At 40.0% G+C, this 26,969-nt stretch overlaps 1 protein-coding gene across 2 annotated transcripts in view; it reads left to right on the top strand.

The window, feature by feature from the left end:
* The first annotated feature begins 534 nt into the window (after nt 1-534).
* The window catches only part of LOC136863243 (putative fatty acyl-CoA reductase CG5065), a 249,057-nt gene continuing 222,622 nt past the window's right edge, over nt 535-26,969 (top strand). For both annotated transcript variants that reach the window (XM_067139631.2, XM_067139630.2), the window contains exons 1-2: nt 535-740; nt 8,552-8,747. In XM_067139631.2, the coding sequence (XP_066995732.2) occupies nt 8,559-8,747 (189 nt within the window). In that variant the 5' untranslated portion in view covers nt 535-740; nt 8,552-8,558. The remainder of the gene's footprint in view (nt 741-8,551; nt 8,748-26,969) is intronic.

Below are 26,969 nucleotides of genomic sequence, written 5' to 3'. Positions count from 1 at the left end.
TGAGAAAATATGCCAATAAGAAGGATAAGCCTTGGGCTGGTTCATCAAGTAATTAAGTCTTCTGACACGTACGTTTTAATAATTTAATATAATTCCATACATATGTCGATATGATGTATATTTTCTTATGCCATTTGATATAAATATTTACTTCATCAGGAATAAATTAATTATTTTGAGTTGTATGACAATATTTTATTTCTTATCGTATTATATGTCATGCATTTGATAGTTGATGTTCTAACTGCTCAGCATGTGACGAAATTTAACGCATTTTCACGTTTCTAAATCTATTGGAAGTGCCGTTACATATCGAATCGGACTAAACCAGACTATTATTTGATGAAAGATTGAGAAGATGTTTCACAGGCACGAGAACTCATAGGCTTGCTGTACTGCGACTGTGTACCTTACGCGCTATCGTTCATATCGCGTGACGTCATAGCGTTCCAGCCAATGGAAGCTTCTACCGCCGGAGTAGCCTACGTTTTATTCTAGTTACCTTGAATAACTCCTATAGCTCTGTGCCGGCGCTTGGAGCTGTCGCCTGTGCTTCTGGCGAGAAGATATCTCCGCTAGGCGAAGGTCCTGTGGTTCTTCCCAACGGCCCCTTCTCCTACTGGAAGCAGGAGAGGGGAGCTTGTCCCTTAGTATACGGTGAACTGCGACCCTCAGAACTCACTGCTAGACTGTCAGTGTGACCGCCAAGATCTCTCCGGCATCTCCTGGTCTTCAAACAAGTGAGTAGGCCTATTGACATTCTCTCCATATATATCACAAGTGTTATTATGTCCGACTCCATGGCTAAATGGTTAGCATGCTGACCTTTGGTCCAGAGGGTCCCGGGTTCGATTTCTGGTCGGATCGGGCATTTTAACTTTCATTGATTAATTCTAATGGCTCGGGGGCTGGGTGTTTGTGGTGTCCCCAACATACCACACATAACACTACCTTCCACCACAAGAACACGCAGTTGCCTACACATGGCACATGCCGTCCACCTTCATCGGAGGGTCTGCCTTACAAGGGCTGCACTCGGCTATAAACAGCCACATGAAATTATTTATTCATTTAGTATTATTATTATTCCACCGCTTTTATACAACCTGATTAGGCCACGGATGCTACCTGTGTCTTACATATGAACTTGGCCCTGTTTTACGGGCGGATGCCTTTCCTGACGGCAACCTATGTGGACGGATGCATTCACTGTTATACTGTATGTTTCTGATGATGCGTGCTGTTTAAAGGGGCCTAACATCCAAGGTCATTGGCCCGTATAAGTTTCCTTGGTGGTTGATAATGTGGTGTATTGAATGCTTAAGAAAAATATGTTAGGATGAACACAAATACCTTATGCCAGAGTCATCCTCGACTCGGCCGGAATCGAATCCGGGATCTTCTGAAATAAAGAGCTCGGCACTGACCATTCATCCAAAGAGCCGGATTATTATTATTATTATTATTATTATTATTATTATTATTATTATTATTATTATTATTATTATTATGTGTGATAGCATACTAACTTACATCCTAGATTTCCATACTGACGACCAAGATTCCAAACCTAGTGACTGCTTGGTGTATATCCACCGGAAAATCCACTGGCTTTCAGGTACGGCATTCATCTAACTCCGGCCTGTACCAAACATGAATTAATGTGGCTATTGTGACCCACCTGAATGAGATTCATATTATTATTATTATTATTATTATTATTACTATTATTATTATTATTATTATTATTATTATTATTATTATTATTATTATTAGATGAAATCGATGTTGAGCCACGCAGTATGATGCGATTTTTTTGCTAGTGGCTTTATGTCGCACCGATACAGACAGGTCTTATGGCGACGATGGGATAGGAATGGGAAGGAAGCGGCCGTGGCCTTAATTATGGTACAGCCCCAGCATTAGTCTGGTGTTAAAATGGGAAACCACGGAAAACCATCTTCAGGGCTGCCGACAGTGGGATTCGAATCCACCATCTCCCGGATGCAAGCTCATAGCTGCCGGCCCCTAACCGCACGGCCAACTCGCCCGGTGGAATTTATTTTAATGCAATACTACCCTAGTGTAGATTTATATTTCATACGCAAAGCACGACAAATTATCGGGTTAACTGCACCAACCAGGTACAGAGAGTTTACATTAAAGTTATGTGGAACGTAAACTTTACTGACGACCGACGTTGATAGGCCGATCAGTTTGCTGGAGACTCAGCATTCGACACAGAATGAAGTCGCTAATCTTCCTCAAGGTGGCGCGGAAGACAAGAGTAGCGTGGTACTAGTTATCACGTAACTAGTAAGAATTTACTGCGAATAAGCAAGATTCCCGGGAATCCTGGAGATAATAGACCAGTCTTAACATGGTTGAATTTGTAGGATTAATCTCAACATTCTGTTTTCATGGATTGATGTCTTGGTTGGTGCAAATTTTGTCGTAAAATGAAGCTCACATGACGTAAAGTTATAGAAGAAGTTTAGTTGTCGTTAATATAAATGCTAATGTACACTTTCATTATCTATAAACCCATACCCCATGGTACTACAGCCCTTGAAGGGCCTGCGCCTACCAAGCGACCGCTCCTCAGCCCGAAGGCCTGCAGATTACGAGGTGTCGTGTGGTCAGCACGACGAATCCTCTCGGCCGTTATTCTTGGCTTTCTAGACCGGGGCCGCTATCTCACCGTCAGATAGCTCCTCAATTCTAATCACGTAGGCTGAGTGGACCTCGTACCAGCTCTCAGGTCCAGGTAAAAATCCCTGACCTGGCCGGAAATCGAACCCGGGGCCTCCGGGTAAGAGGCAGGCACACTACCCCTACACCACGGGGCCGGCTTTCATTATCTATACATATTACAAAGTAAAGCCTTCGGAAGGTGCCTGTGTTAGAGAGGATTAATTTCAAAAACTACCGAAAGGATTTTGTTGCAGTTTACAGTGTTGTATAGAGCATTGCGATTTTTGTGAAGCAAGCCAAATAAATACAGCCATACGATCGCTTTCTTGGTTTACACTGCCTCAGAAGAAGTGCACCCTGAAATGATCCATTACTTAGCGCGGCTGATAGGGAGAAAAATACCTACAGACACTCGTTTAAAATCAGGTATTTCTTGGGTTCTTAATCATCATCGGTTATTCGACGGGGTAAGAAAGAGAATAATTGGAACTAAAAAAATCGACTTGTACTGACTAAGATTTTATTTAAAAAAAGAACGAATATGCGGAAAGAAGTTGTGCAAATATAAATGAAATTAAAGTTCCATGAAAACAAAAGCAAACAAACAAAATCTATAATTATTTAGAAGTGAACACATGAATACACTGGCTTCCTTACCGAGCTCGATAGCTGCAGTCGCTTAAGTGCGGCCAGTATCCAGTATTCGGGAGATAGTAGGTTCGAACCCCACTGTCGGCAGCCCTGAAAATGGTTTTCCGTGGTTTCCCATTTTCACACCAGGCAAATGCTGGGGCTGTACCTTAATTAAGGCCACGGCCACTTCCTTCCCACTCCTAGCCCTTCCCTCTCCCATCGTCGCCACAAGGCCTATCTGTGTCGGTGCGGCGTAAAACAACTAGCAAAAAAAAAACTGGCTTCCTTTCTGTATGTTTTGCATTGCCTTTAGGCTTCCTTGCCTTTAGAGTAAGTTACTAATAACAAAAGTCCTGAAAACGTAAAATCTGATTCCAAGTGAAACCGAAGGTTTATTTGTTTTAATCCTGAAATATTAGTCGCCCGTGTCCAAGCATACTCGACCTGAGTGAGTGGACTATGAATGTTCTCTTATATCAGGGTTTTCCACCAACTGGATACCAACGCGGAATACCTTACAAACATCGAGTTGACTCTTAATTAAAAGGGATTCACTTCAAGTTCAACTTGGAACAGTCATAGACTTTAAGCGAAAACTGTAAAGATGTTATCATTAACAATAGCACACGGCTCAAATATTCAGTTCATGACAGGGAAAATAAGAAAATGATTGCGTCACTTGCTCAAGTGAACAAGTAAACCATCAAACTGTTACTTTCAAGTACAGTTTAATCAAGCATGTTTAACAGTTAACTTTAGTTTTAAGTAAATAGGTTTAATACATTTGCTCTATTCAGGAATATTTGACAATAAACTAACCTCACTAACGTCCTAACTCAAGAGAAATATGAACTATCAAAAATGTAAAATGCACACCCTGTGAGAATGACTCACCGTATCTACAGCACGTGCCAGTCCCGTGGTGTAGGGGTAGCTTGGGTGTATACAGCGTGTCAGCCGCGCCTAACGTTTCTGCTTTTAGGCATCCAAACGAACGTCAGTGGGGTGATGGTCGAATTTTCTTTACCGTATACCAAGCTACAGCCGCCTTTGAAGCACTTACTGCGTCATTACTGCACGACGTCCGACTCGTTGACTGAACGGTCAGCGTACTGGCCTTCGGTTCAGAGGGTCCCGGGTTCGATTCCCACCCGGGTAGGGGATTTTAACCTTAATTGGTTAATTCCAATGGCACGGGGGCTGGGTGTACGAGGTATGTGTTGTCTTCATCATCATTTCATCCTCATCACGACGCGCAGGTCGCCTACGGGAGTCAAATAGAAAGACCTGCACCTGGCAAGCCGAACCCGTCCTGGGATATCCCGGCACTAAAAGCCATACGACATTTCATTTCACTGCACGACTTTTGCCAAAACATATATACGACAGGTATTTACACAATACATCAAACTGTCATACGGTTATGTAAAATGTACGTGCCAATTATAAGCTTTCGATTGGTTATGAAATTATCGCTAACAGCCATGGCAAACTGATAGAAAACGTGTGTATTTTAGTGAAGCGGGACGAAGTTTTACACCAAGTAAGCTTTCTGATAAATTGGACGCAACCGTCACCGTGGTGTAGTGGGCTAACCACAGACATGTCGACACATGTTGCATTGGTAGGTGCGTTCTGGAAGCAGCTCGTAATAATCCACACATCAGTACAAGGGCGACTGCACGACAGGTGAACACCAGCCAGCCGTCCGTCTGGCGAATACTGCATGAACATAAATTTCACCCATACCATCTTGAGCTACACCAAGAGCTCCATGGGCGGGATTTCGAAGCTCGAATGGAGTTCTGCCGGTGGCTATTAGGCAGGCTGGACAATGATGCAGCATTCGTATCGCATATCTTGTTCTCAGACGAATCGCGCTTCCACTATAATGGGAATGTCATGCACTATTGGAGTCCGGACAATCCTCACTGGATGCGACAGGCGGCCCATCATGTACGATGGGGAGTGAATGTTTGGTGTGGAATCTTGGGGGATCGCCTGGTTGCTGGAGGATGTGCCCTTGCACGATCATTTGACGATGTGGTTGCAACCGGATGTAGCTCTACCACATTCGACTTCGGCCGCTCGTAACCATATGAACGAGGAACTGCCAGGGAAATAGGACGAGAAGGCCCTGTTTTTTGGCCCGCCAGATCACCGGATTTAACGCCGTTAGACTTCTTCTTGTGCGGATATTTGAAGAACTTCTTTTAAACTCAAGTGCCGGAAAACCCTGACTAGCTCCGACAACTCATCACGGGCGCCTGCCAAGCAATTACACCTGGATTGCTTAAGCACGCAAGACGATCTACTGGACACCGGGCCCGAATGTGCATAAACCAAAACAGTCATCAGCTCATCACATCGAGCATTTGCTGCGATAAAACTTTGTCAGGGCAGTTGTGTTCCTATAATTTCCGGTCTCCTAACTAATCGGCCCTTCTTAGGGCCACAAACACATTCATTCACACACAATTTGCATGTAAGCAAGCAACTTACATTGCGTGCGGTACGTATTAGACAGATTTTTAAAAACGTTGTGATCTTCGCCGCGGACTCGAACCTGCCACCTGGCATGCAAGCCCGCTCCGCCACGCTTTTACCAATTACGGCACCCGTACGGCACCCTGGGCAGCTTATAGCAAGTATTAGGTTTTCTGCGGTCACACTATCAATTTAGTGTTTCGCCGGCGTTTCAAGTCGATATTATCTACAGTAGAAGGCACACGCATTTCAGTTTTTAATACGAGTATAACATTACGGCGTCCTACCATGATGAGGCGGTAAATATCAAAATATCCAGGTTGTTTTTTCTGTGCATAACGGCAGAGCAGATGTTTCCAGGACGGAATGAATATAGTGGGTTGCATAAAACTACATTGGAAGGGGCGGTTGAATCACGCTGTATATATATTGGATATAGAGATAGTTGGCATCCTATAAATCCTACTTAAAAGTATCTTTAATAATTAAGCTAACTTACAATTTGAGATACAGTATTTCCTAAACTTTAACCTACAGGGTCTAAGGTACCTCCTCCTGCATAGCCTTACTATCAGTTGCAAGCATCTTCTCTATTTCCAACTTCCTTACATTTCTTTTCCCCACAATCCTCTGATACTATTACATAGTTTTGCTGTTCTCCCTGTTTCTTCTATTCATTGCTTAACAACTTAACACGAGTGTAAAGTTAAAATTAATTTACAATCTTTTCTATCTCCTTGACATTTAAATATATATATATTTCTCTGATTATCTTGTTTCTTTACAATCTTTTAGTAGGTGTACCACTTCAGTTTCCTTATTGCATAGAATGCATTGCTTTCCTTTACTTTCTTGTCTTCTGGCTTTTTTCTTATATATTCCCATTAATCATCAAATTATCCCTCTCATTGTACTTTTAGCTAACATTTCGGTCCGTGAATTCTACTAATGTTCTCTTATTATTACATTCTGTTTTCATTGTTTGTCTTTCTATGCCTTTCACGCTTTGGATCACCTTCTAATGTAATCTTCTGTCATCCTTTGACCAATTTCTTTCCCTACATTGCTCCATTCCTTACTACATCCAATGCAACAATTCTAGCTCCATAAATTTCTGCTCTGTGTGATAGTTTAACTTTAACTACTTTAGGCGACTTTCTATCCAATATATTTTTACTGTAATATTCATAGCACTTACTCCTTCGTTTCTGCTGTCTTTATCTGTTCTGTCAACTACCATTGAAAGTTATTGTCGTCCATAGGTATTCATTTTTAAACAACTTCTAGTTTTGTCTTATCCCTCCTGTACTGTTTACTCTTGGGATGTTTGTCAATTCTTTTCATTGACCCCTAACTAAACTATTGAGGATCTAATCAGTCTTCGGACTGAATAAATTACACGCCATAGCTGGTTTCCTGGGACTTCATTTTTACATTCTCGCCTTTACAGCAATACTCTTTTGCACCTTGACGGGTGTTAATGCGAGTAGAAGGCTATCGTCGATGGAAACGTATTGATAATGAACAATAATAGTTTACAACCTTGCATCAGATCTAACTTTGAAATATCTCCCCCACTATTCCCCCATCACTTCGATAGAACATTTAAATTCCGCATGCGTATTTTCAGTTTTCTTATCATCTTCCTTGATATTTCGATCTGACTCAATGACTTATAGACGGCAGCTTGTCTTCTCGCCGAATCAAAAGCTTTCTCTAAATCAGTTACAGTAATGTATAATTTCCTTCTTTCCTTCTTGATGTATTTATCCATAATTGTTTATATTACTAATCTATTATAATCTGCCACCATTCCCTTTTTGAATGGTGATTGAAGTCTCGATAGGATCGAACACCACTCTGCACAAATATAGGCATATTGTCTGTTTGCAATACCCCTGTATATAACTTAGTGAATATAACAACGTTATCTCTCTACAGTTATTTGGATTTCAACTTTTACAGTGTTTATAAATGACAAATGTCTCCCTCCTGCCATGCATTTGGGATGTTGCAAATATAAACATTTACAGCTGTTGAATTTATCGCGGTGAACATATGATGCCTAGACAAACTGGTGAAAGGCGTTCTAGGGAACTTCTTCCATAAGACTATTTTGGAAAAAGCATTTCAAAACAGCGATGGGTGTACATTGAAATATTTACACTTGAAAACAATGAGTAAATCATTCTAAAAACCTATCGGCCAACACTGGAACTGTACAAATGGTTGGACACGAGATATACGACCAAAATGCACACTTCAACGTAAGAAGACTAAACTGAACTTGTTGGGAGACTTGGATTTTCTCCTGCCTCATACTTGTAAAAGAGGAGAAACTCCGCATTCTGGTTAACATTATCTAACCGGGCTGAGTGGCTCAGACGGTTAAGGCGCTGGCCTTCTCTAACCCCAACTTGGCAGGTTCGATCCTGGCTCAGTCCGGTGGTATTTGAAGGTGCTCAAGTACGACAGCCTCATGTCGGTAGATTTACTGGCAGGCAAAAGAACTCCTGCGGGACTAAATTTCGGCACCTCGGCGTCTCCGAAGACCGAAAACGTAGTTAATGGGACGTAAAAAGCAAATAACTACAAACATTATCTAATTAAAGAACAAGTGTTGGTGCTTAAACTAAAGAATGGATTAAATTACAAAGGAAGTAAGCCTTAATTTTAAAGTGCGTTACTTAAAACATTTTCTACATCTGGATGTTACAATTCTATGTTTCTCTTGCAGAGTCAGCATGGTTGGAGTGGAAGAATGGTACGATGGTTGTACAGTATTTGTAACCGGAGGTACTGGGTTCATGGGCAAAGTATTACTGGAGAAATTGCTCCGCTCCTTGCCAGGGTTGAAGAGAATCTACGTTCTTATTCGTCCCAAACGTGATGTACCTCCAGAGAAACGCCTTGATGCTATGCTAAACCTGCCGGTGAGTGAGCATTTGTGAACAGTGATTTTTATATCACCTCTCATTTCAGCTCGTGGATAACCTGCAATCAGTACGATGTGTCCCGTTACTCCTCTGTATAGTAGCCTACATAGGGATTGGAGAATGCACTAAAATACAATTTGTCGACGAGTGTAAACTTGATGTCAACAGCGACTCTGGAAAGGTAGGACGTAGTAATCTTCTTGTCCTACCGCGTTTTCCCACACCGAGTTGGCCGTGCGGTTAGGGGCGCGCGGCTGTGAGCTTGCATCCGGGAGACAGCAGGTTCGAACCCCACTGTCGGCAGCCCTGAAGATGGTTTTCCATGGTTTCCAATTTTCCAGCCGGGTCGGGGATTTTAATCGCTTCTGATTAATTCTTCTGGCTCTAGGACTGGGGGTTGTGTTTGTCCCAACACTTTCCTCTTCATATTCAGACAACACACTACACTACCAACCACCACAGAAACACGCAATAGTGATTACATCCCTCCGTATAGGGTTGGGGTCAGGAAGTGAATTCAGCCGTAAAACAGGGCCAAATCTACATGTGCGACGCAGTTTGCACCCGTGAACCCACAGGTGTGGGATTGTTTTGTTAGTGGCTTTAGGTCGTACCAACACAGATAGGTTTTATGGCGACGATGGGATAGGAAAGGCCTAGGAGTTGGAAGGAAGCGAACGTGGTCTTAATTAAGGTACAGCCCCAGCATTTGGCTGGTGTGAAAATGGGAAACCACGGAAAACCATCTTCAGGGCTGCCGACAATGGGGGTTCGAACTCACTATCTCCCGGATGCAAGCTTACAGCTGCGCGCCCCTAAGCGCACAGCCAACTCTCCCGGTAAAGGCATATGCAAACTAACTCTATTTATTGAAGAATATGAGCACGAATTATTTCCAAGAAACAAATAGGCCATGACTGAAAATATGGGGTCAATGACCTTAATGATGAACAGCTAGACAATTTCAGGATATTTTACGCCTTTACAACCTGCCTGAAGGGCTGTCACTTAACGAAACCACTTCCAACACTAACAACAACAACAACAACAACAACAACAACAACCTGGAAGCACTAATATTCGGTTCGGTAAACAACCGCGGATTAAGCTGCAATTCCTGTAATGCCTAAACATCACCAGCTGATTGTACTGGCCTTCTGTTCAGAGGGTCCCGGGTTCGATTCCCGGCTGGATCGGGGATTTTAACATTCATTGGTTAATTCCAGTGGCTCGGGGCTGGATGTTTGTGCTGTCCCCAACATCCCTGCAACTCATACACCATACATAACACTATCCTCCATCACAATAACACGCAATTACCTACACATGGCAGATTCCGCCCACCCAAATCGGAGGGTCTGCCTTACAAGGGCTGCACACGGCTAGAAATAGCCACACGAAATTATACCAGCTGATTTCCAGACATTCTCTTATATTAAGGCTGTCCACTATCTGACGATCACGTGGGACGAACGACATGGACCCTTAACTGAACTGAGTAACCTTCAGTTACCACCAGGAACCGATCACCGGCAGTAATAATGTGAAATTAAGCATCCATGGTTGATGACCATGATGTCACTTCACTGAAGTTGAAATAAAAAGTGGTTATGTCCCAATTGATCTTTCAGTGAGGTTATGTAAAGTTGAGTTAATGTGGTCAATCAAATATGCACTGAAATAAAAAATAAATAAACGTGACTGATGGCCAACGCATCCCTCCAAAGCAAGAGCGCGGTATGATAATCTTATTGATGTTACGTTAATTACATTCTAAATACCATGAAATCCCCTCACAAAAAAGCAAAAATTAATAAATGAGTTAAAAGTTAACCAACAACAACTACGCCTTCCAGGTTAAGTTTCAAGTGAGCACTTGAAAACATGTTACCACGCGCACACTCTTCTGAGCTTAACTGTTGATCAAATATTCAAACAAACACCTGATGGGTGGAGAAAAATAACTGCTCGGATTACCTAGTGGTTTTGACAACTGAATTTGCGGCCGCCGAGTAAATTATCTCGAAGCAAATATTTTCGGAACTTGATCCGAATCGAAGATCTGGAAAAGAAATTCTGTGCCACTACATACTAAGTTAAATACGAATAAACCATGCCGTCATCATCATCATCATCCCTGGTTGCGATAACCTTACATTAGAAATATAACTTGTGACCCAACTCATGGACACCCCAATTACAAGACCCTAAAATAGCCATGGAGAAAATTATGAGATGTAAAATAATAATAATAATAATAATAATAATAATAATAATAATAATAATAATAATAATAATAATAATAATAATAATAATAATAATAGTAATTCGATTAACTATTTACAACAGGACAGAATGCAACGATATCCCTTGGACAATGACTAGGGCAAGCTCATCCATGATCTCCCGTATGGCTCTGGTCCCATGTGCTTTAGTGGCAAATTCAACATTCTCATAGGGTGAATTAAAAAGCTACATCAATTTCCCAATCCTATCTACGGCCCAACTATCTCATGGATTCATCCTCATGTAGGTCATTAGTCATTACCCCGAGTCGTCTTTGAGTCAGCAAGGAGTGCGGTTGTGCTGAGTGGAGCGCGGAGCAATGGGTAATACGTTGACACAGTACAGGATAGCGATTGGTAGCTGGAACTGCAAAAAGGGAAGCAGAATGGAGACAAGAATGGAGCTGAAGGGTGAAAAAAGGAGGATGGTGGCTACTCTACTGGTGGCGGCGGTGGTGATGGTGCTGTTGATAATAGGAGGAGTGGAAGTTAATCCTGGCCCAGGTCCAGTGGGTTCCTTTGGATGGGAAGAGTTCGAAGCGATAAGAGAGATGATAAGAGAGGCTTGTCAGACGGAGCAAATAAGAGAAATGTTTCGAGAGCTATCCAAGGAGTTTATGGACCTAAAGTTGAGTATTAAGGAAGACGTAAAGAAGATATTAGAAGAGGAAGGGTGTAATAAAGATGAGTTGGACTTGTTGAAACAGAAAGTAAGAAGTTTGGAGCGGGACCTGAGAGAAACTAAGAGATTAGTAGAGAGGGGTGTGCAAGAAAGTGTGAGAAAGAATATTTTTATATATGGTGTCCAAGAAGAGGAAAAGGAGTCAAAAGTGGAACTAGTATACAAAGAGGTGGAAGTGGTCCAGAATAGGATGAAGATCAACTTTAGTGAAGTTGATATAGACGATATGCATCGTGTGGGGAAAGTTAAGGGGAGGAGGCCCATCAGAGTGAAATTATTATCCACGTTGATGGCTGACATTTTGATAAGAAATTCGAGCAATTTAAAAGGAGAGAAAGTGTGGATAAGAAGGGAGATGAACAGAGAAGCCATCGAGGAGAACAGGATCCTGAACAGACATTTAAGAGACACAAAGAAACAAGGCCTTAAAGCATATATTAGAGGGCAACAATTGGTGGTTGGAGACGGCAGATGGAATCGTACATGGGGGTGGGCCGGCTAAAAACACTTGATGAGGAACACCAACAGCAACAGAAGGAGTCCTTGACGGGAGAGGGAGTAGCAAGGAAGGGCATAAGGAGAAGTGGCAGTGACGTAGAGGAGAGTTATATTACGGAAGTGAGCGAAGTCCACATCACATCAGGTGCAGAAAGTAGAGAACTGCTGAACAGCAGTGCCAGCAACCAGATGGTTGGGAATGCAGAGACCTTGAAGAGTCAGCGTAACGTAGAGGTGGAGGAAGCAAGTAATGTGTCATGAGTGGTGCGGAGTGAAGTGAAAGGTTCGAATGAAGATAATAAAAAGCAGGGTAAAGATTTATCCTCCCCGAGTAAAAGGAATACATAAAGTAAAATGGAGAGAAGACAGGTGCTAAATAAGGAAATATCATTAAGTTTGAAGGATTTATGGGGAAAGACAAAAGGCGTAGGTACGGAGAAAGGGAAGGAGGACGAGAGAAAGGAAGGAGAGGAGAGAGATGGAGAAGACTTGCAAGGAAGAGTGACAAGGAGTAGGGGTGGAAGTAGAGAAGCACAGAAACAGAGAGGGGGAGGGAATAAATAACTAGATATGACGATAGGGTTGTGGAATATTGAGGGGTTGATGGGGAAGCTAGGGAATAAAGAAATAGAGAAATTAGTAAAGGAGTTTGAGATCATTGCCCTAGTAGAGACATGGTTAGGGAAAGGGGTAGAAATTGAATGGGATGGGTATAGAGTAGTCAACGTCACAAAGAAAAAATGGGGAGGATGGGAAGAAACCCTGGTGGGATAACAGTTTTAATAAAAAATGAGATAGTAGGGAGAGTAGAGAGAATACAGAATGGTGTAGAAGGGGTGGTGTGGTTTAGAATTAAAATGGGAAGTGAAGAGAAGGAGGCAATTTGTCTAGCTCTATTGTACAATCATCCTAAAGATTCAGTTTATGCGAATAAATTTTTTTGAAGAACTGATTGAAGAAATAAACAAAATAAAAGATTTATATGTGGAAGATGGAATGATATTAATAGGATATTGAATGCAAGAGTGAGTAATAGGGTACCAGATTATGGGAGGGAGGGTACCGAAGTGAGAGGGTACAGAAGAAGCAGTAAAGACAAAGATATAAATAGTTATGGTGTAAGGTTGCTAGAGTTGTGTGTACTATAGAAAAATTATATATCTTAAACGGATGGATGAAGGGAGACAGTATGGGAGAATTGACATTCATCACATCGAAGGGAGGGAGTGTGGTAAATATAGGAGTAAGCACGGAATCAGCTTTAAGGAAAATAATAAGTTTTGAGGTGGTAGAATGTGGGACAACAGATCACATACCCATTAAGATAAAATTAAGAGACGATAATGGTGTAGTGAAGAGAGGGGTAGGAAAAAGGGTGAGATATAGGGAGGGATGGAAGTATATTTGGAATGAAACTACGATTGAGAAATTAAGATTAGAGCTAAGTGAGATGGGAGATAGTATAAGGGTAGAATGTGAAAGGGCGCTGGAAGAAGAGGACGTAGATAAAGTTTTAAAATAATAGAACTCCCAGAATGGAAGGTGGGAAAGAAAGTGAAGATAAGAGAAGAGGGAGACAAAAACAGAGTCACGGGGTGGTTTGATGAAGACTGTAAGAAGGAACGTGAGGTAGTTATGTCAGCTCTAACAGAGTTTAAGAAAGGAGGGAAGCAAGAAAAAAGAGGGGAATATTGTAAATTAAGAAGAGATTACAAGAAGTTACTGAACGAGAAAAAGAAATGCTGGAAAGAGGCGGAAGCAGAAAGAGTGAACAGATATTGCAAAGAGAAAAGATTTGAGAGGATTTGGGAAACTATAAATTAAAGAAAACTTGGCCTACGGGGAAGGGAACAAGCATAGAGGAAAATGAGTGGGTAGGATATTTTACAGATCTTTTGGGTGGGAGGGGAGAGTGGCATGAGGACATGGGCAAGACTTATATTCTAAGAGAATTACAAGTAGGTGTACAGTTACTAGATGGGGTGATAACAAGACAGGAAGTAATTAGTGTGTTAAGTAAAGTAAAAACGAAAGCAGCGGGTGGGGCGAACGGTATTACCAACAGAGTATGGAAGGAAGCAGGGACAAATGAATCGATGTTGAAGGTGATGGTTACATTTTTCAACAAGATATGGGAAATGGCGAAATTTCCTAGCGAATGGAGAAAAGGAATATCATGTCCTATATACAAGAATAAAGAGAGTCGAAGTGATCCAAACAATTATAGAGGAATAACACTCCTTGACTCACTGTCGAAGGTATATACAGGAATTCTAGCCAATAGGATTAGAAATTGGGCAGAGAAGTATGGAAGGATATCGGAGTATCAAAATGGGTTTAGAAAAGAGAGAAGTACGGTGGATAATGTATGGATTTTGGATACCTTAATTACGAAGTATGTCAAGATAGCAGGGATGAGATTATATGTAGCAGCAATAGGTTTAGAGAAAGCCTTCGATGCAGTGAATAGGGAGGCGTTATTTACTAGATTAAGGGATATTGAGTTATCGAAGAAAATGAGGATGGCGATAGAAGGAATTTATGATAAAGTAATGGTGATGATTAAATTACAGTGGGGGGCGGTGAATTGAGTAAGTGTATTGAATCGAAGAGGGGTGTGAGACAAGGCTGTAAGCTGTCGCCGATAATATTTTTATTGTTTATAAATAATATATTGGACAGACATGGAGGCGAGGGCTGGCAATGTCCTTGGATAGGGAAAAGGGAGATACTGGGACTGCTATTTGCTGACGATTTATTGGTCTTGGCATTAACAGCAAGTGGATTAAAAAGGGTTAGAAGAGGTTGTGGAATACACTAGAAGATGGGCACTTAGAATAAATGTACAGAAGACGCAGATAATGATATGTAGGAAAAGGAAAGGCAAGAAAGGGAAGAAATTTTGGATAGTAAAGCAGGAAGAAATTAGACTAGAGAAAAAATTGAGTATTTAGGAGTAATAATTAGTAGTAACGGAACCTGGAAGGATCAGATCAGAAGAGCCATACTTAAGGGGAGGGGAGCACTTGCAGTAGTGGGGATATTAAAAAATAAATTCCCGGATATTAAGTACAAAATTCAGAGAATGGTGTTCCAATCAATGGTTAAAGGAAAAATGTTATATGGGGTAGAAGTGTGAGGATTGGAGGAGAATAGAAATGAATTAAACCGGGTGGTGGCAAAATTTAGTAAGATTATGATGGGGGTTCCAAACTGTACTGCTAATGTGGAGACTAGATTAGTATGTAAAGAATCGATAGACATTACAATAGCTAAGAGGGTGATGAAGTATTGGATGAGATTGAAAGAAGGGAAGGGAGGAGATTTATTACAAGAGGTGTATAGGTTCCAGAAAAGTATGGAGAACGAAGGGTACTGGGTGAATAAGTGCAAAAATAAATTACGAAAGCTAGGGTTAGGAGACCAAGGGTGTGAGAGATGGGGAGAGAGGAAAGAATGGGTATGGAGAAGGGTAAAAAAGAGAGTGGCTGATATAGAAAGACAGAGTTTAATAATGGAATGTAGGGAAAGAGACTCACTATCAGTATTAAACAAATTCGTGGAGACTACGAACCCGATAACCGAATTTGAGGGTAGGAGGGGTAAAAGAGGTTTATACTGGTGGGTTATGGGAATTCCAAAAATAGGGGATGGATAGGTCGAGAAAATAAGGATAGATGTATTTTATGTGGAGAGGGATGGTCGGACCTGCATATATTTACTCAATGTAGTGAGTTAGAGGAGATGAAAAAGAAAGTGTTGAATAAGAAAGAGATAGAAAAAATAGAAAAGGGTTATAAGATGACGTCATGGCTATGCAGAGAATGGGAAAGAGGAAGAAATATATCAAAATATTTAAATTTGGTTAGAGCTATATTTTAAGGAAATTAAGGGAATAATAGGTAGAAGGGTGTTTCAGAGGAATGGGAGGAAACATGTAGGCGAAACTGTTAGATTATATATAATGTAAAAAAATAAGAGGAGATCTGAATATACTGGAAAAGGATGTATTATAAAAAATAAAAGAATAAAAATTGTAGATATTGAAAGAAGATTGTATTACGATGTCGAATGTGCTATGTTTCAGTTAACGTAGTGACAAAAAGAAAAGATTGTAGATATTAGTATTAAGAAGAGAGTTGAAATAGTTAGATGGGGACGAGGATGAGTTGAAAAAGTGTTAAATGACAGATAATCTAAACATAATAGAAGATGCCTGTAAATATGAGTAAAAGATTCTAATAAGTGATGAGTAGGTAATTGCTAGATAAGGTGAGGTAGGTAAACCTTGTTATAAAGAAATTAGATAGACGAAGGTAATTTGAGAGAGAACTTGTAAAGAGATGGTATAATAATTGAATTGGTAATGTAAAGAAATGTGCAATTAGTGAGTGGCTTTCTAGACTAAGAGACGTAAATAAGATAAAAGAACTGTGAGGAGTAAGGGAAATGTAGAACTGTTGGCAAGTACGGTGTTGTTAAAAATGTTTAAAAGATTAACTCTAGGACATAGTGGATGAAAATAAGCAAGCAGTGTGTAAACGACAGTGGATAAGTTACAATAAGGTAGATGAACATGTACCAGGTGGCTCCCGGACGCCGTACTTTCTACTTATAAATGTCCCGCATGCATAAGTGATGTGTGGGGTGTCTACCACCTACTTTTAACAAGGGAACGACTGCCAGCGGGCAGGTTACGTCAGAATATGAAGAGATAAGAAACAGAGTCACACTCGCAGCATGTTACTCAGTGTTCCCGGTCGAATGCACCCCTTGCATTAGTAAACATCGTTTTCGACCGCATACTTCTAGGCTGGTGTATGGTACAGCCGCACTATATTTACTGTCTGCTTATCGACAATGGCTAGTGTGTTCAGCAGCGATGAATACACATACATTACTTTTAACTGGACTGCCAGGTCGGAATGCAACCGAAGCTCCAAACAGACATATGCCGTCTACACAAGTATTTCACCGAACAGTACCGTGTTTGTTTCATACAAGCAACTCTTTTATCGCGTGGAATGTCTACACGTGCATAAATTAAGCAAAATAGTAGAATTTTTTTTACAATTGGTTTTACGTCGCACCGACACAGATAGGTCTTATGGCGACAATGGGACGGGAAAGACCTAGGAATGAGATGGAAGCGGCCGTGGCCTTAATTAAGGTGCAGCCCCAGCATTTGCCTGGTGTGAAAATGGGAAACCACGGAGCTCGCAGCTGCGCGGCCCTAACTCCACGGCTAGCTCAGCCGGTACAATTAAATAGAAGTACGGCATGATCATGCAATACAAGTTATTTAGTATTTTAATACACACTAAGGAACTAACAGACACTGAAGAGGCTGCCAGACTGACGAATGCGTGCGTCATACGGGTGAATTATAACTCAGTGTCCACGACCTTGGCAAAAACATTATACCCCTACTACCCTTCCCCACAGCACATGCAAAGTCTCCACTACTTGCCGTAGCGCTATACAAATCGGTTAGCTGCGACGAACGGCATTTGGTGCTTATTTCCGCCAAACATTATGTTAATAAAATTAAAGAAAATAAAGGAAAGAATTAGCAGATAAGACACAAAGGCTTGTACAGATAACGTTTCTTTTAAAACTAATTGGCTGTGAGCTTGCATCCGGGAGATCGTGGGTTCGAATCCCACTGTGGGCAGCCCTGAAGGTGGTTTTCCGTGGTTTCCCATTTTCACACCACGCAAATGCTGGCGCTGTACCTTAATTAAGGCCACGGCCGCTTCCTTCCAACTCCTAGGTCTTTCCTATCCCATCGTCGCCATAAGTCCTATCTGTGTCGGTGCGACGTAAAGCAATTAGCAAAAAAAATCCTGGTTCCAGGTGGCTAAAGTGAATATGTAATGTTTACTCCACAAAGTGGCGAGGGGCAGGGGCAACGTTCCCTTCTCGCCCCACCCCCTAATCGCCGCTACTGTTTGGTAACACGCCAAGGATGCAGAAAAGGAAATTTAATAACGTGTTAATTTATACACGTGTAGACATTCCACGCGATAAAAGAGTTGCTTGTATGAAACAAACACGGTACTGTTCGGTGAAATACTTGTGTAGACGGCATATGTCTGTTTGGAGCTTCGGTTGCATTCCGACCTGGCAGTCCAGTTAAAAGTAATGTATGTGTATTCATCGCTGCTGAACACACTAGCCATTGTCGATAAGCAGACAGTAAATATAGTGCGGCTGTACCATACACCAGCCTAGAAGTATGCGGTCGAAAACGATGTTTACTAATGCAAGGGGTGCATTCGACCGGGAACGCTGAGTAACATGCTGTGAGTGTGACTCTGTTTCTTATCTCTTCATATTCTGACGTAACCTGCCCGCTGGCAGTAGTTTCCCTCTTAAAATTAGGTGGTAGACACCCCACACATCACTTATGCATGCGGGACATTTATAAGTAGAAATTACGGCGTCCGGGAGCCACCTGGTATATAGAAATGGGTAATGTAAAGGAGTGTGTAATTAGTTAGTGGTTGTTTAGACTAAAACACGTAAATAAGATGAAAAAGAAACTGTAGAACTGTTGACAAGTTCAGTGTTGTTAAAAGATGTTTAAAATATTAATTTTAGGACATAGGGTTTAAAATAAGAAAGCAGTGTGTAAACTATAGTGGTTAAGTTACTATAAGGTAGATGAACAGGTCTAAGTGAGAAAGAGAGATGGGTAGATTTGGAAAAGGGAGGGAGGGGGTATAAGAAATGGAAAGATGGGGTGTGATAGACCCATCCCGAGGTGAAAATAATAATTGAATTGGTAATGTAAAGAAATGTGCAATAGTGAGTGGTTTTTTAGGCTAAGAGGTGTAAATAAGAGGAAAGAACTGTGATGAGTAAGGGAACTGTAGAACTGTTGGCAAGTTCGGGTTGTACAGGTGTATTGAAATTGGTAATGTAAAGAAATGTGCAATTATTTAGCGTTTTCTTGGACTAAGAGACGCAAATAAGATGAAAGATCGGCGAGGAATAGGAAAACTGTAGAAGTGTTGACAAGTTCAGTGTTGTTAAATGGTGTATAAAATATTAACTCTAGGACATAGTGTTGAAATAAGCAATCAGTGCATAAGTTACTATAAGGTAGATGAACAGGTGTAAGTGAGGAAGAGAGATGAAAATATTTGGAAAAGGGAGGGGGGATAAAAGGTGGAAGGATGGGGTGTGAAAGACCCATCCCAAGGCGAAAAGAACAAGCATGTCCGCACATAGAGATACTGGAGAATCAAAGATGGAAGCAGGCAATGTGTATGTAAGACGCTCGGATTAGTAGGCGGGACAGTAGATAAGAGCGTGACGGGTCGCAGACGGTTTGGTATCCGCCTCTGCGATTCGCCTCGCAAAGAATGGGAGGGAAGCACATTGCCAACGAGGTTTAGGTGGGGATGACATCTGACCCACGGGTGTGGCTGATAGTGGTATCATGGGCGGAAGGTGCTCCTTCCTTACCAGGGGATACCGCGAACAGCCAGTTGTCTCATTTTTTCTTTTTGTTAGTTAGTTGTAGTTAGTAGAATAATAGTTTTAGTGAAGGGTGGCGCAGCTCATGGTCTGGTGTTCCGCCTGTGCGGCGTCACCAAATTAGTTAGAGTATGTAGTTAAGTAGTTTTAAGAGATATATAGTAGATGTTGTTTGTTTAAATTTTTTGTTTCTGTGTGTTTCGCAGTCTTTATTGCCTGTAAGCCGCTGGTGTATACTAGGGTGGGCAATAAAGAGATGTTCTATTCTATTCTATTAGTCATTACCCGTCAAGCAACGCTGCGATAAGCCTACACTATCAAACTACTGTAAATACGACTACAAAGACTAAATATAACGTTCTTTTTTTTTGCTAGTTGCTTTACGTCGCACCGACACAGATAGGTCTTATGGTGACGATGGGACAGGAGAGGGCTAGGAGTGGGAAGGAAGCGGCCGTGGCCTTAATCAAGGTACAGCCCCAGCATTTGCCTGGTGTGAAAATGGGAAACCACGGAAAAACATTTTCAGGGCTGCCGATAGTGGGGTTCGAACCTACTATCTCCCGAATACTGGATACTCGCCGCACTTAAGCGACCGCAGCTATCAAGCTCGGTAATATAACGTTCTCCTATTATTTACACACGTTTATTCGAATGATACAAATGCGATATCCACAAAGAAAACATAAATAGCTATTAAATTAAATGGTAAACTAAAGCAAACTATTCCGGTCAAACTCGTCAAACTCAAATGCAAACTCCTGGAATTGTACAGAAACCTAAATTAGGACACTATTTCCCGCAATCGCTTGTTCACTACGCCTTTTTTCTATGAGCTGGTGACACAGAAGAGATTTTTTCTCGCCGGACTGAGTGGCGGAGACGGTTGAGGCGCTGGCCTTCTGAGCCCAACTTGGCAGGTTCGATTCTGACTCAGACCGGTGGTATTTGAAGGTGCTAAAATACGTCGGCCTCTTGTCAGTAGATTTACTGGCATGCAAAAGAACTCCTTCGGGACTAAATTCCGGTACCTCCGCGTCACCGAAAACCGTAAAAGTAGTTAGTGGGACGTAAAGCCAATTACAATATTATTATTATTATTATTATTATTATTATTATTATTATTATTATTATTATTATTATTATTATTATTATTATTATTGTTACCGTGTTTTGGTGGATCAGCAGAGGTGAAAGAAGGTGCGGGCTGGAATGGGTCTAACTACAAGTCCGAAAGATGAATTTAAAATTTAAATAAAGGTTATATTTTCAACAGATAACAAGATTTAACAATTTTTTCACTAGGTGAAATAACAATGAATATTCAGGTACAATGATAATTTTACAATCGAAAACACAAGTTAAGGTGTCTTTACAAATCCTGGGCTTCGAGCCCCAATTTGACAATCCTTGAGCTCTCGGCTCACAACCACAAATTATCAAAGGGTAGAAAACCCCTAATTACATAGAGCACTTGCTCCCACTTCGTAATGTCAAGCCTCCTAGAGGTACCTTTCAAAATACCAGAAAGAGCTGACCCGCTTTCAATCGTCCAAGCCTATTAAAGGCAATAACAGACTATTACACTTAACTGCCATCAAGGCACACCTTATAATGGAACAGGGGTATCTCGTACCCAGCTTACCGGGCCTTAAAAGAAAAATAATAGGTTAATGAAATGGCCCAAAATACCAATATGAATGGAGGCGTTGCTTACACTCCTACATGAAACTTGTTAAAACCTAAGGGGCACTAGGCAGATTACACAGGGGCTATTCCCACACTAGGGAGGTGACTCGTATAAGAAAAATAATTTAACACATTAATGAAGAGAAGAAAATCGGTTATGAAAACCTAGTCACTTCAAATCCGAATTGAAGGGGAGCTCGAGAGGGTAAAGCACTCTCTATCCCCGATTTACAGTTAAAGTAATTAGAAAATGTTTACATAAGCCGGCACTAAGTTACATTTTTAAACAGGTAGGATACTTTGAAAAGGTTTCGAACCTTCCCCGGGGATTAAACTGCTGAGCAAGAAAGAAATAAAGATGTTAAAAGGCCATTACTTTTGCTGAAGAGCTGCTGCTCGAAGGAAGAGGCGCAACCCGCCCCCCGCTATACTTCCATACACTAAGCTAGATGTTGTTGAAGTGGCGGCGAGCCATGAAAATCAGCAGTTTTTAAACCCTCATGGAAGATTCGAGTCCTTTCATGAATAATTAAGACACATCCACAGGCGTTTATTGGTTGCCCAGAATTTACATATTAAAATTGGAGAAGAAGGACGCTATTGGTCCAAAATTAATTAAAGAAATTCGGGTTTGGCTAAGTTCAAAACTGGCGGAAAGAAAAGATTAATATTGCCAACCCACCAACGAAAGAACGAAATGTAGTAAAGACAACAACTTATGAATACAAAATATATTCAAGAAAAGTTCCTTCACTTCGCACCAGGGTGCATGATCATAGTTTTTGGTAGAGACATCTGTGAGAGAATGTCCACACTTCTTGATAATTAGTAAACAAAAACAATTCGAAATTAACACAGTGACATCTTCAGATAAACGGTTGAATTAATTCAGTTTTAAAGTTCAGAGTTTCAGCTGTAGAGGAGTACTTTAAGGCGGAAAATTCAAATGTGCGGCGTATACGTGTACCAACCGGTACAATTATTATTATTATTATTATTATTATTATTATTATTATATTTCCTCCATAGCTTTTTACATATCTCTGACAATGAGGTGAATAATGGACAACTTCCTCCCAAAATATACAAGATAAATCAAGTATTTGACCACCTGTTAGCAAAATGTTCGGAAGCTTATACCCCTGATGGCAAAGTGTCAGTTGATGAGAACCTCTTGCTATGGAAAGGGTGGCTAGGGTGGAAAGTTTACTTACCAAGAAAACGATCGCGTTTCGGAATGGAATCATATAAATTATGCGAAGCCGAGACATGTTATACAACATGATCTGCTTCCGCGTGTATCATAATGAACAGCTCTAAAAGACATAACATCGTGAAGACTGTAAATACTGTATCTATTACCTGTATTGTAGTGTAATATAGTCCGTGTGTGTCACTTATGAATTGTGGGTAGGCTATATAAACTTGATCCCTCGAAAGCGCTAACCAACATAACAGAAAATTTCGTGAGTATTATAATTTATTCCATTTTAAATCTTTTAAGTACATATAAACTTTGTAAATCTACAATTTACATATGCAGAAACATTTATTTCCAGGAAGAGATTGTTAGTAAACTGCCTAAAATATTCAGGCAAAAGTTACTGTATAAACGAAAACCAGAGCTTTGCTATTAGGAAGAAGTAATCTCGATATCACAGTATGAAAGCACTTAGTACGTTTTTGCACGAAGTATTGAAAAATTAAAATAATATAATTTTTCAACAATTAAATACATTATATTCAAGTAAATATTTCTCTTATGGGCCCTTCAATAGTTCATTTTAGTCTAAGATTTTTTAAATCAAGTAATTCAATATTTTCTTCAAGCAGGGAAATCGCTCCCCACCTGGGAGTGAGCCGGTGTGTGCCGAGCTCTCCGCATAAGGGGTTAAGACCCTCTTGCCTCATAATGCTGAACGGTGTCGTAAAACTTGCGCCGAGTAAATGTAAAGTTGCGCCGTGTTAAAATCAGTAAAACTTGCGCCGTGGTCATTAATCATTCTAGGATCTCATTAGCAAGAGGTCTTGTTTGTCTGAGAATTCCACAGGGAAGTTTCGTGTTTCAGAATGTGACAGTGTCCTTATCAGGGTTTTCAAAATATTATTTCTGATTTCTTCACCTTTGTATCAGTATCACGGTTTGAAACAATTTAATTTGTCATTTATTAATCTTTTATACCCAGGGGAATACGATAGGTCTCGCCAGGGCACACAATTTCCTTTCCTTGGCAGTAGCTATGGTTCACTCTTGACCCCTATCACTTCATAAGGGGTGCATGTCAGGGGAAAAGTAGGGTGAGGCAGTTTTTTTCTGTTTTCACTGGTCATTCTTCATTCAACAAATTCGCTATCATTTCATTTGCCATCCATTAATCTTTGTCCGGAAAAGCACGCCAGACCTCGAATTCGACAGCATTTTCTTCCTCTAGTGGTATTCCGTCCTTCATTCATTCTATTCCTGACCCTGTCAGTTAGCTACAAACAGGCTGTGGATATTCTTCATAAGACTGGAAAGCTCATTCCATGTTTCCACACTTGGTTTGTAAATAAAGTCAAACTAAGTAGTTATACCCATTTGACCCACTTATATAAATACGATGCAGGTCTTTTAAATGTGCAAGAAACCAACATTGATAGAGTGATTAACATTTTATATATATTAACTAGCAATTACCCTCGGCTTCGCTCGCGTGGATTTTGTCATTTGAACAAAGTAATCGTTCCTCGGCATTGTACATTACCGGTATCTGAAAATTCATAAAGTATAAAATCTCACCCAAAAATTGAGTTTCACTTACCACAGAAATTCTTTGTAAACCATGTTTGTGGTATTACATTTTGGGGCTAATACGACCGTGCGACATGCGAGAAACAGTCTTCTCTTAAGTCGAAAAAATAAATACATGTTTCTTTATGTTTAAAGGAGATTACAAATACCTATTCCCACATCTGTAACATCTTCATTTTTTGAGAATTCAACCCCTCGTTTAGTCCTTCCCCCACTCCCACCCCATCTAAGTGTATTTTCCGAAAATTAAATTCGTGTTTCTTTATTTTTAAAGAAGGTTCCAAATACCAATTTTCACGTATTTAGAATCTTTAGTTTTTGAGATATAAGTATCATCATACATATAAATCAACTGATTTTTCAATTCATTCACTCCACTTAAGTGGATTTTCCGAAGACACAAGAAGATGTGTTTCCTTACTTTGAAAGAAGATTCCAAACACAGTACAAATGTTCATGCCTCTAACATCTTCAGTTTTTGAGATATAAGTATCCTCATAAAAATAATTCAACTCTTTTTTCACCCCAGCCTGTTAGGTTGATTTCCCCCACCCCTCCAAAAAATGCGTGTTTCTTTATTTTTAAAGGAGAATCCAAATAAAAATTTTCACGTGTGTAACCTTAAGTTTTTGAGATAGAAGTTTCTCCATAAAAAGAATTAAAATTTTCACTTCCTTTCACCCTCCCCACCTTAAGTCAGTTTTCCTAAAACCAAAAATACCCGTTTCTTTATTTATAAAGGAGCTTCCAAATGCCAATTATCACGAATGTAACATCTTCAGTTTTGAGAGTTGATTTCCCCACAAAAATGCGTGTTTCTTTATTTTTAAGAGATTCCAAATACCAGTTTTCACGTTTGTAACATCTTTAGATTTTTTAGTATATATATATATATATATATATATATATATATATATATATATATATATATATTGCACCGCTCCCGCGTCCAGGTGGGGATACACGAGTTCCAGACTAGCTCTTAATAACGATTCCATCTACCTAATATTGCTGGGTTGTGAGTTCCGCGTGAGAAAGTACACCGATGGCCTATGGTAAATCCCAACCTACGTAGAAGGACGTCTCCAACACGCTATCAGTCGGATACCAAACTTGCATGTTGCCGAAATTTATCGTAAAATTCAGGTTATTACGGCTTGTTAAGAAATTCGTACATGTCATCATCAAAATCGCAATCAGAAATAGTCATTATAAGCTTATATCTAGCTCTTATTCTAAGTAGGCATTAAAAGAATTTTAATATTTTCACTACTCAGCTTTTATTAACAAATCAGTCTAAGTATGATTTGAAAATCACTTAGAGTATCTTGAGAAATTACTTTATACAATGTGGCTGGTTTCATACGCAATCAGCATCCCTAAGTGCCGTAGTTATGTTGCATTGAAAGAAAACAGGTTTGGAAAACCTTTAACAAATAAATGGAATCAGGCCTCATTCTTCGATACGCTAATCCTGGCCTGTCGAAAAATTATGTCGTAATTAAGTAACATCCGTGAAAATTAAATGAAAAGAAGAAATTAAATTATACATAATTAAGTGAAAAATTATTCAATATAGTTGTAATAATCAGATGCATCCAATTGGTTTAAGTAAAACAAAACTATACTCCCTACTATATACAATATTTCAAATTGGGGTTTCAATTAAGAATGTGGAAAACGCAATGAAGGTGGCCAATAATTAATCAATTAATTAATTAATTAAGATCTGGAATCTTTCCTTATTGAGCTGGATTGCTCCTCAAAATTACCGAAAATTCAATCATTTGAACCTAAATTCATATGTGACTAGAAAAATGGATATCACTTAGCTGAAAACTTTACATCAATGTCCATGCACAGTAGGAAAATCGTGTGAGAAAATAATGTCTGTTCTTAAGGATTTTCACTAGTTGAGGTTTCCAGTTTTCATAATGTTTCATATTTCATATTAACTGATCTCCATATAAGCAAATCTAAGTCCACTTTAAGTCGTAAGTAATCTCAAATTAATTCTATCATAAGGCTTATGTGGCTAAAATCATTCAATTATTATTTTAATTCATGGTTGAAATTCAATTAAAGTGCGTATATGGCTTAATATAGCATTACCAAGTGTATTTAACTAACCTTCCAACGAATAATATCATAGGTGGAAAAATTGACACATTAGAAGACTCTACCTTCATCTAAAGTCCATATATGAAAGACTAAGTTACCAGTGATGTGTCAAACTGCTCCCATAAAACCATAAGTTAAGTTGCCGTGTGTGATAATACATGAAAACGACCGTAGATATGTCAGTGAAGGCCTAAATATTGACGTAATTGGCCTCTCGGCTCTTCTGATGATCCTACATACTCAATTAATTCTATACTGATGGCATTGAGATCGTATCCTAATCTATATTATATATTAGGGAATAAAAAATAGCAATTGAAAACAGTACGTTTCAACATATACCTTAGCATGTGCAATTTACACATACTACCATCTCTCGAAGAATACTATGACCAACTTTCAAAATAACAATAACTATCACCATCATAATCTACTATCAACTCATATCATTATTTCATTTACCATTTATCACTTCAATTATCGCGTAGCATTCATATTAGTGCGTCTCAAGGCACTCGTTACATCAAATACGCAGCATATGTGCCATAACCTACACATATAAAACCATTATCATTACTGCCATAGTATCAAAGAACAGCACATCATAACATTAAACTGTGCAACTATATTTTGTCTTAAACATTCCCTAAATACGATCTCTACGCTTG

Source organism: Anabrus simplex, chromosome 2 (genome assembly GCF_040414725.1).
Source record: "Anabrus simplex isolate iqAnaSimp1 chromosome 2, ASM4041472v1, whole genome shotgun sequence".
Taxonomy (NCBI): Eukaryota; Metazoa; Arthropoda; class Insecta; order Orthoptera; family Tettigoniidae; genus Anabrus; species Anabrus simplex.
This window is presented reverse-complemented; position numbering and strand designations above follow the sequence as displayed.